Genomic DNA, 11134 nt, shown 5'->3' on the forward strand with positions numbered 1-11134 from the left:
GGGCAAATCCAGAAATGCAGCAAGCAAAGTACAGACGAGCCCAGAATAACCTGCTGTTAGAAAGTACGGACGTGTTCAAGGAATGAGGGGCATATGTCAAAAGGACACCAAAGATAAAAGAGCTCCCACTGGCCGAATATGGGAATTGAGCATTAAATATATCCTGACAGTAACAGGTAACCCACTGAAGAAAAGAGGAATCCATCCTGACAACATACACGAAGCTATGGACCACACTGACAACCCGGCCCCAAATTCTTACGGTAGAGACCTAATCTGAAATTTTGATGGTATTTGGAAATGGAACCTTTGGGTGATAATTAGGTTTAGATCAGGGCATATGGGTAGGACTCTCCTGATGGAATTAGTAATTAGTGCCATTACAAGGACAGGCACTAACGAGCTTGCTTTCTCCCCCCACCCTCAGACTCTGCCATTTGAGGACATAGTGAGAAGGCAGAAGTCTACAAGCCAGGAAGCGGACCCTCAGCAGAGAACCAAATGGCCAGCACCCTGATCCTGGACCTCCCAGCCTCCAAAACTGTGAGAAATGAATTCCCATTATTCCAGTCATCCAGTCTATAGTATTTCATTATGGAAGTCTAAGCCAATACCTAGACATAATACATAGGAAATCTGATGAAGATGAGGATATCTACACAGTCTCAAAGTACCTGTCCACAAAGTATTTACTAAATACAAGGGAAAGAGAAAAACTTTGCTCTACAGTACAGAAGGTTGGCAAACACCACCTTCATCAAGTGCTAAAGTTAACATCAACAGTAACAGGACAAATCAAAATCACAGCATCCCTTCTATAGAATTTCTGCCAGTTTTTCTCTGAGTTTGAGATTCTTTCAAAATAAAAAGTAAAAGGACAAAAACCAACCAACCAACCAAAAACCCAAGATGTCAGACTTTCTACTCTTGGTTTCCAGTTGAAGAGCGGAGGACCCTTTCCTAATGCTAATTCTTAGAACATTTCCTAGTTTGGGATGTCAATGTAACTCATTTAGATCTACACTCCTATGTACCAGTTTTCATCCTCATCAAGGGAAATTAATAGCAATAAAAATGTTATACAAATTATAACATCTTTTTCAAAATGTTTTTCCTACTTCATAAAAAAAATCTGTTTTTGTCTGCTTCACAGTCACCTAGCCCTTGGAATTTACAGTTATTTATCATTTCTGTTTTGCTGATCACACCTGGTGCTCGAATCCCAGCTGGCAAGTCACCTTTACTCCTAAGTCTGTCTCCATTCATGCTAACATCCTCATCAACTTGAACATTCTTGGAAAGCCATCTGACAACATCATTTCCAAGGGCTCTGCCATTTTTTTCAATTCACTTGACTTCTGTCGGACTTGCTGCTTTTCATTTTTAGATTATTGCTTTTCAAGGTTTTTCTTCTTCAGAATTCCCAATAAAAGCCTCCAGACCCATTTACTTTCAATTACTATACCTCACGGTCTCTTTGGTCATCACCATTCCTGAACCTTATTTCCAAAATGCATCTCACACATAGGCATAGCCTTCCACAAAAAGAGTGTGATAACACTGTAAGCAAATCTGAATCATATGACTTTGAACTGGTATAAGAACACATGCAGAAGTACTGATAGGGTGACGGGGTGAACCTTGGACACATCAGGCTCAGTGCAAGAGGCCACTCAGAAAACACCATTCATATGGAAGTCTAGAACAGGGAAGTACAGAGAGAAAGTTAGGTTAGTGATTGCTTAGGGCTGGGGAGTAAGAGGAATATGGGGCAAGAGCTGGAGGAACAGGGTTTCTTCTAGAGGTGATGAAATGTTCTGAAATTGAGTGTGATGACACTTGTGCATATCTGTGGATATCCTACAAACCCTGAGTTGTACACTGTAAGTCGGGGGCCTGTGTGCTATATGAATTATATCTCAATAAAGCTGTTCAAATATAAAAAGTGAATTAAGAACACATTTAAGGTTTCATTTGATGTACAAAATTTGAAATGATTTGAATCTGCCCCTTTCCCCAATTAAAAATTTGAGAGGAGTTGTATAAACTCAAATCCAAATGAAGCTACATCACTGACACACGTTGATACCACTTTTGGTTATAAAAGGTGTCCTCTGTCAGCATTAGGGCAACGGGTGGTAAAGACACATTCACTTACCAGGGTTATTTCTGGATTGTGTGACTTACATTATGGAACACCTTTGAGAACACAGGCTTCAGGGAAATGTGATTTAAATAATCAGAGTTGGCAATCTCCCTCCAACCAGGGAGCCCGATGCGGGGCTCGATCCCAGGACGCTGGGATCATGACCTGAGCCGAAGGCAGATGCCTAACGACTGAGCCACCCAGGCGCCCCAGCAATCTCCCTCCTCTTAAAGTCACTCCTGCACCTCGGTGTTCCCACCCTGAGCAAGCCATCCAGCCTGCCTCCACTCCCCTCCCTGTGCATGAGGAGGGGCTGGACTGGATGACCGGAGTCCCCTCCAGGACTAAAAACCTCCTCTTCTAAATTCTAAGTGCTAGGTTCTCTTACCTTCTTCTTTAAAATAACTCTTTGTGTCTTTGGTGAGACATCCAAGACAAGCTCTGCACAGGCAGTGGTCTTGCTGGAGGCCACAGGCCTTCCCGTCCCCTCCTGTAAACTAGAATTAAAACGATAATGCAGACAGACATACATGTATCTACATATACTCAAATATGTATTCAAGTACTCAGAAGAAAATGCTTAAAATGCCTAAAACCTCATCTGTAAAGAGGAAACTTTTTTTTAATCATAGAAGAAAAAGTCTAACTCAAAGTTGTGGAAAGATCAAGGTTGGGTTGTTTTCTTGTACAGTTCAAAGATGTACTTGTCAGAAGACATAATGATATTTCCTCTCTCCTGATGATTTTAGTGCCTTAAAATTCAGACATAAAAGATTGACTATATAACTTTAGAGCTTCCCCCCACCCCCCAAAATTAAGCCAGACATTCCAAGGGTCCAAGAATTAGCTCTACTCTCTGCCAGACAGAAGATCAGCATCACTGCATCCCCAAGGCTTGGCAAGAAATCAGAAGTCCCTTTAGGATGAAAAGAAAACAAAGGGTTTATAATCACCTTCTTCCAACTCGATCGTTTTGTGTTTCTCCATGGCTTAAGAATCTTAAGCTTTATGGAATGTTGCAGCCTAGCTACACTTTGGGATATTTTCGTAAGATTTTATTTAGATTATTCTCCTGTTTCCACTAATCTCTATCATCAAAAAGGGACCGATAAATTCAGAGTGAAAAATTAGTTTTCATGACCAAAAAAGTACAAGGGGCAAAAATGAACACATAAATTCGATTTCAACAAAATTAAAACCTTCTACCCTTCAAAGGACACCAAGAACAAAGTAAAAAGACAATTCACAGAATGGGAGAGAAGATATTTGCAAATCATATAGCTCATACAGAATTTGTATCCATATTATATAAGGAACTCTTCAAACTCAACAATAAGATGCAAAAAAAACAAATTTAAAAATGAGTAAAGGATTTGAATAGACATTTCTCCAAAGATACACAAATGGCCCATAAGCACATGAAAAGCTCAACATCGTGAGTTATTAAGGAAATGCAAATCAAAACCACCAGCAGAAGTCACTATACACCCAGGAGGAAGCCTACAATCAAAAAAATGTAAAATAGCAAGTGTTGGGGGGCCGTGGAGAATCAGAACGCTTGTACATTGCTAGTGGGAACATACAGTGATTCAGCTGCCGCGGAGAACAGGATAGCAGTTCCTCAAAAAGTTACACATAGAAATACCACAGAACCCAGCAATTTCGCTCCTAGGTGTATACACAAAGGAACTGGAAACGAGTACTTAAACAAACACGTGCAGAGGCACGCTACAGCAGCACCCTTCACAGTGGCCGAAAGCTGGAGACCACAACTGGTGCCCATCAACAGAGGAATGGACAACAGGGTGTGGTACGCCCATACAACGGAGTATTACTCGGCCGTAACAGGTGGGGGATTCTGACACAAGCTACAGCGTGGATGAACCTTGAAAACTATGCTACGTGAAAGAAGCCAGATACAAAGGGTCACGTATTTATGATTCAATTTATGGGAAATATCTGGAATAGGTAAATCCTTAGGGACAGAAAGCAGACTGCTGGTTGCCAGGGGCTGGGGAGAAGAGGGTGACGGGGAGTGACTGCTTAATGGGCTGGGTGTTTCTTCTTGGACTGATGAAAATGTTCTGGAACCAGACAGGGGTGGTGGCTGCACAACATCACGAATGCACTAAATGTCACTGAATTGTTCATTTTTAAGCGGTTAATTTTATGTTGTGTGCATTTCACCTCAACGGAAACTAAAAGCCAACAAAAACAAAACTAGTCTCTTCCTCAGCATTTGTTCTCTGCAAGAATGCAAAGAAATAGTGTCTAAAATGCACCAAAACATGGTGCAATCTCTCTACACACCAAGATTCCCAGGAACGTCTCGTTTTATCTGCTCCCTATCTGCCCAACCCATTAAACTCATAATCACCCATCAGGATTCTTCAGTTAAAGAGCATAATAACTACTGGAATTTAACATGAGAACATAAAGAGAAAAACATGATTAGCAACAGATTAAGAACTGGTTTTTCAGGCACTAAAACCTTAAGCATGTCACTCTGGCGAGTGCCATAATCTTTAAAAAGAAACAGGCAGACTGACTTAATTACAACAAGATAAACAACCCAGCACCATTATTTCCAAAGAGATCTGCAACAAACAAGGAAAAGAATGGCTATTCTAAGCCAAGATGCCCATTCAATTCATTACTAGTGAAATCTGGGCTCTAGGTAGGTGAGAGGTACCGCCAGGCCCAGAGATTATTTTGCGAGCCTCAGGCACATACAAAAATATCATTCATAAGCAAAATTATTCAGAACATTTTGGAAAGGGATCTGACTTTAAATGTCCTGTACAACGGGTGAGTTATATTTGTCATGCTAAAGATTTAGCTATTTTCCCCGTTTTTCCCACAGGTAAACTTGAAAACTGGCCCCATAACTGGCACAGAAACAATCAATTGTATTTACATGTTGGTGGAATGACTAGTTTTTGAAAGCCCAATGTTTTGAATCTCTATGTACCAATCTAACAACAGAATTGGAATAAACTTGCTATTCCTCACCTGAGTTTCCTAAATACAACTAGTCAGAGGACAGTGAAGGTTATAATTCTCAGGTGGCTCGAATTACTGTCAAGTTGAGCTACTCTGGTTGGCTATCGGTGATGACCATTATTCTCAATGGGAGAGGAGAGTCAGAATGACGATTTGAATAATTATGATAAAGATTAGTCAGTTTCAAATGAGGAAAGAGATAAAAATAGCAAGAAGTTTAAAAATTATACTAAAAATACCACCTTAAACAAGAGGAACTGAGGATATGAGAATAATACCTTATGGGAGGAATGTTAAATGCTAGAATGGATTACTGGGGAGATCTTTAAAAAAAAAAAGGACAGTCTTGCCTCTTCGGATAAATTTAATCTAGCCAGAAGACAAGGGTTTAGCCTAAGACCTCTCAAGATAGACCCTGAGCCTAGGATTTGTTAAAGAATGGAAGGAATCTTCCTTCATCCTTTGGGCCTCTGGAGAACTGCTTAAAATTTAAAACCAGTTAATAATTAGAGCCTTCTGCTTTATGAGAGCAGTAGTTTAACCCAGAATTACCCCGAGAATGTATACGTAGCAGCAATGTAAATGAAGTTTTCGTAATAAAGCTGTCGGTTATCCTGGAAATCATTCATGTTGCAGTTGAGCTCCGAGGAGCCCGCCCCCTTCACGGTCAGCGTGATGAAAGGAGGCAGCGTGGGTTCATCCCAGGCGTAATCCAATGAAGTCATGGGCTTCACTTCGGTTCGGAGCCTGGGTTCAGCTACACCGTGCTGAGTAAAGACCACCGGAACCTATGGTAACGGCAGAGAGGATAAAGAGGACTTTCGTTCAGAGTGGTATTACTGGAAAGTGAGTCAGTGCTCCCTAGGCTCAAGTTCCAGATCCTGCGCAAGCGAATCCTACACAGAGCAAAACCACAATCATAAGCATAATCCTCTAGCCTCTTCAAATGCCTTTCTAATCATCTTCCCAACTGCACCAAGCCCAACAGCTAAAGGACATGGGCCATCTCCTCTACTCTCACCGCTCCCCCGCCGCCGACCCCCCACCCCCCCCGGGATCCACTCTGAACACAGAAAGGAATACAAATTCTGGAATTCAGCTATGGAAAGTCACATAAGATACTGTTAGTCAGAGGCATAATTTATTTATTTATTTTTATTTATTTGACAGAGAGAGAGAGACAGTGAGAGAGGGAACACAAGCAGGGGAGTGGGAGAGGGAGAAGCAGGCTCTCCTCCGAGTAGGGAGCCCAACACGGGGCTCGATCCCAGGATCCTGGGATCATGACCTGAGCCGAAGGCAGACGCTCAACGACTGAGCCACCCAGGCACCCCTCAGAGGCATAATTTAAAAGAGCCTCTTCTGATTTCCATTTTGGCTTTCCTTGGAAGATTTATAAAAAATGTTCACTGTAATGAAGCAACAGGAGAAGTGCCCATTCCCGTTGTCACCGGACAATCTGATTCTGATTCCTCTCTCTGTTTGTGTGGAGTGTCTACAGAGGACAGAGGGCACCATGTCCACCAAACAATCCAGTCAGAATGATTGTGGTGGGCTGAGAAGTCACTTCTGGACAAGGCTGCCCAGCAATCAAACTAACTAGCAGAAGCCACCTCCTGAGGGTAAGGGTGTCTAGGGTTGTCCGGCTGCAGAGATCCCCATATAGTTTCTTTCCAACCCAAGTTTAAAATGCATTTCACCCTTATCTTAAAGGCAGTACTTTATACTTCACCTTCCCGCACATGAAACAGCCAAACTGGCTCACGACCCCACCCGATACCTTAGAAAAGTTGTCAATTCGGAAAGGAGGGGGTAACTGGTCCGTGTCACTGAACGAGATCCTGTAGGTAGCTCCTCGGAGAGTGATTTCCACGCGCAGGAAGAAGCACTTCCCCAGGGTATCTCTGCACGTAAAGGAAACATGCACAGCATGGAGGAAACAAAGTTACAGCTCACCCAGACTTCTCACTATCATGATATGGTCTGGACCTCAACCGTCACCACTGTGTGCTCTTTGATCACATTTGAAAAGTAGAAACTGACCCTGTAATCACACTGAATAAAAAAGAATTCATCCAAGCAACTTCTGAAAAGCACGTTGTCGGTATATAGTAAAGCCAATATATTTTACTTGGTGGGCCTGTTTTGGGTAATAGTGCCAGCGTAGCAAATGAGTAAACAGTCTTGATATTAGATTGCTTTGACATAAAAAAAGAGCAATTTCACATGGTTCAAACTAATGTATGGATGTTATTAATAACCAGGGTTTTCACTGTAGGATGACAGGTGAGGAAGAATCCACCAGTAGTTACCAGTTTGTAAACCATGATTTTTCTTCTATATGTGTGTGTTTATGTATACGTGTATGTGTATTTAAATATAGATAGATCACTGGAGAGAAGGAGGGAGCTCTTCCTTCAAAAGAATATCAGTTAATAAATGTAGAAGAAATGAAATAATTAGAAAATCACCATTTTGCAACCACCAAGGCAATCACTGATTCAGGCAAGAACCATCAAACCAGTGGGTGAAAGGTTTCTGGGGAGAATATACACATAGTCTCAAATTATCCCCCCAGTGGTCTACTACTGTTTACAAAGAATCAAAGGTAACTTTACAATAAAGAGATCTGGTGGACACCACCCTAATCAAGTGATGACTGAATTTAGCAACATCAATAATGGGACCAACAGATGTCACAGGCTTCCTGTGTGACCCACTGAGAAACACGGAACACCATATATGTAGTACTCTTACCAAAAATGTCTGACCTAAATCTATGTATAGGAAACTCTCAGAGAAATCCAGAGAATAGAACATTCTACAAGAAACTGGCTTGGAATCTTTAAAAAGTCCAATGTCAAAAAAGGCAAAAAAGGAAAAGTAGGACTACTGTAGGTTAAAGTGGATGAGATCTATCTGCCGAATAACATGCATGATCTGTGACCAGATCCTCGATCAGGAGGAAGGGAGCTGCTACGAAAGACATTTCTTTCTTTCTTTTTTTTTCAGATTTATTTATTTCAGAGAGAGAGAGCGAGAGAGCGTGCGCGCATGAGTAGGAGGGGCAGAAGGAGAGGGACAGAGAATCCCAAGTAGATTCCACGCTGAGCATGGAGCCAGACACAGGACTCGATCTCGTGACCCTAAGATCACAACCCGAGCCAAAACCAAGAATCGGATGCCAAATGACATGTGACTGTGTCACTGTGCCACCTGGCACCCCTACGAAGGACATTTCAAAAGACTTTATCAGGGGGCGCCTGGGTGGCCAGTCGGTAGAGCATGGGATTCTCGATCTCTGGGTCATGAATTTGAGCCCTACGTTGGGTGTAGAGATTACCTTAAAAAAAAATCAGAAAACAAACCAATATTCAATTTCTTCACTGTGTAATGACAGTATATTTACTCAGAAAAATGTCCTCGTCTTTGGGTAGATAAATGAAGTTTTTATGGCTAAACTAACAGGATGACTTCAATTTACTTTCAAATGGCTCGAAAAAAAGTATGCATGCGTGCATGTGTGGAGACAAAGCAAGGACACAGCAAAATGCTGACATCTAGTTAATCCAGGTGAAGGATAAAGGGGTGTTCTTTATACCACTTGTGAGTTTTCTGTAGGTTTAAACAGTTTCAAAATGAAAACATAGAGAAAGGCAAAGAAAGAGGCTGTGGGCCCATGCTCAGTAGCTCTGTGCACTAAAACCACTCCAAAGGGTTAACAGAGGTGTACATGCCATCTTCTTCCCCCGCCTCCACACATTTTCTTTTCTTCCTCCCTTCCTTCCTTGAAGTAGTCATGAACAACTTTTGCTTAATTCTGAATTGGCTTCTTCTCACACAACATATCCAGGTGACCTCCACCCAAGCAGGACATGAACCACTGGTGGTTTTAGCTGCAGAAGCAATTCCTCACCACCCCACCCCATTAAGTCTGGTGGGGACACAGGATACTAACAGACAAGAGTCCCGGTTAAAGCAGGGAGTGCACTAGGGCCCTGCACTCCCTGCTTTAACCCCCTTAAACCCCCTGACGACTCCTAGAAATACAGCTTGAAAACCCCTTTACCAAATGCAATGGACTCTAATCAGGGCCAGGGCAAAAGGAAATTAGAAGGATACACCACTGACCACAAAGAAAAAAACAACCTTCAGATAATGCATGTTTTAAAAAGTCAAATATAGATACTATTTTGCATCATCTCTTCTTAAATCAGCCTTTTTTCGGTTCCTTTACAAGAGTGTTCTCAATGGAGAACTAACCATAAAGTATAAAAGCTTAAATTTTATTTCTAAATGCATCAAAATAGCAATGATTTCAGTGTCTTTAGCTGCCAAAGCATTTGATGAAAGAAACTAAACAGGACACAAATAAATGGAATGGCATCCCATGTGTACAGATCCAAAGACTTAATGTTGTTCAGATGGCAATGCTGCCTAATGTGGATCTACAGATTTAATACAGTCCCTACCCAAATCCCAAGTGGTTTTTTTTCCAGAAATAGAAAAATTTACCCTGAAATTCTGATAGAATCTCAAGGAATTCCAAACAACCAAAATAATCTTTTTTAAAAAATATTTTGTTTTTAAGTAATCTCTACACCCAACATTGGGGTTGAACTTATAACCCCGAGATCAAGTGTCACATGCCCTACTGACTGAATCAGCCAGGAGCCCCCAAAATAATCCTAAAAAAAGAACAAAGTTGGAGGTCTCACATTTCCTGATTTCAGAACTCATTACAAAGCTACATTATTCAAAACAGTGTGATACTAACATAAAGAAGGGGGAGGTGCATAGTTGTTGTTAATGGGTATAGAGTTTCATTCTGCAAGACAAGAAGAGTTCTGGACACTGGCTGCCTTGTAGTATGAACACACTTAACCTATTTAAGGAATTTAAAAATGGTTAAGATGGTAAATTTCATGTTATGTGCCTGAGGCCCACAAAAATAATCTGTGCCTTTGTGTTATCTTTCTTATACGGTACGTGTATTTTATCACAATTTAAAAAAAATTAATACTTTTTTTTAAAAAAAAGCATTTGATGCACAGAAGTCAGTGGCATTCCTATACACCAACAACAAGTCAGAAGAAAGAGAAATTAAGGAGTCGATCCCATTTACAATTGCACCCAAAACCATAAGATACCTAGGAATAAATCTAACCAAAGAGGCAAAGGATCTGTACTCAGAAAACTATAAAATACTCATGAAAGAAATTGAGGAAGACACAAAGAAATGGAAAAACGTTCCATGCTCATGGATTGGAAGAACAAATATTGTGAAGATGTCAATCCTACCTAGAGCAATCTACACATTCAATGCAATCCCCATCAAAATACCATCCACTTTCTTCAAAGAAATGGAACAAATAATCCTAAAATTTGTATGGAACCAGAAAAGACCCCGCATAGCCAGAGGAATGTTGAAAAAGAAAAGCAAAGCTGGCGGCATCACAATTCCGGACTTCCAGCTCTACTACAAAGCTGTCATCATCAAGACAGTATGGTACTGGCACAAAAACAGACACATAGATCAATGGAACAGAATAGAGAGCCCAGAAATGGACCCTCACCTCTATGGTCAACTAATCTTTGACAAAGCAGGAAAGAATGTCCAATGGAAACAAGACAGTCTCTTCAACAAATGGTGTTGGGAAAATTGGACAGCCACATGCAGAAGAATGAAACTGGACCATTTCCTTACACCACACACAAAAATAGACTCCAAATGGTTGAAAGACCTCAATGTGAGACAGGAGTCCATCAACATCCTAAAGGAGAACACAGGCAGCAACCTCTTCGACCTCAGCCGCAGCAACTTCTTCCTAGAAACATCGCCAAAGGCAAGGGAAGCAAGGGCAAAAATGAACTATTGGGACTTCATCAAGATAAAAAGCTTTTGCAAAGCAAAGGAAACAGTCAACAAAACCAAAAGACAACTGACAGAATGGGAGAAGATATTTGCAAATGACATATCAGATA

At 41.2% G+C, this 11134-nt stretch overlaps 1 protein-coding gene across 6 annotated transcripts in view; it reads right to left on the reverse strand.

Moving 5' to 3' along the window:
- Nucleotides 1–11134, reverse strand: part of VPS13D (vacuolar protein sorting 13 homolog D) — a 248115-nt gene that overhangs the window by 120617 nt on the left and 116364 nt on the right. For all 6 annotated transcript variants that reach the window (XM_032393405.1, XM_032393384.1, XM_032393396.1 and 3 more), the window contains 3 exons: nt 6930–7053; nt 5702–5937; nt 2535–2643 (listed from right to left, as the gene is read on the reverse strand). In XM_032393405.1, the coding sequence (XP_032249296.1) occupies nt 2535–2643; nt 5702–5937; nt 6930–7053 (469 nt within the window). The remainder of the gene's footprint in view (nt 1–2534; nt 2644–5701; nt 5938–6929; nt 7054–11134) is intronic.

This window comes from Phoca vitulina, unplaced genomic scaffold, assembly GCF_004348235.1.
Source record: "Phoca vitulina isolate PV1807 unplaced genomic scaffold, GSC_HSeal_1.0 scaffold2, whole genome shotgun sequence".
Taxonomy (NCBI): Eukaryota; Metazoa; Chordata; class Mammalia; order Carnivora; family Phocidae; genus Phoca; species Phoca vitulina.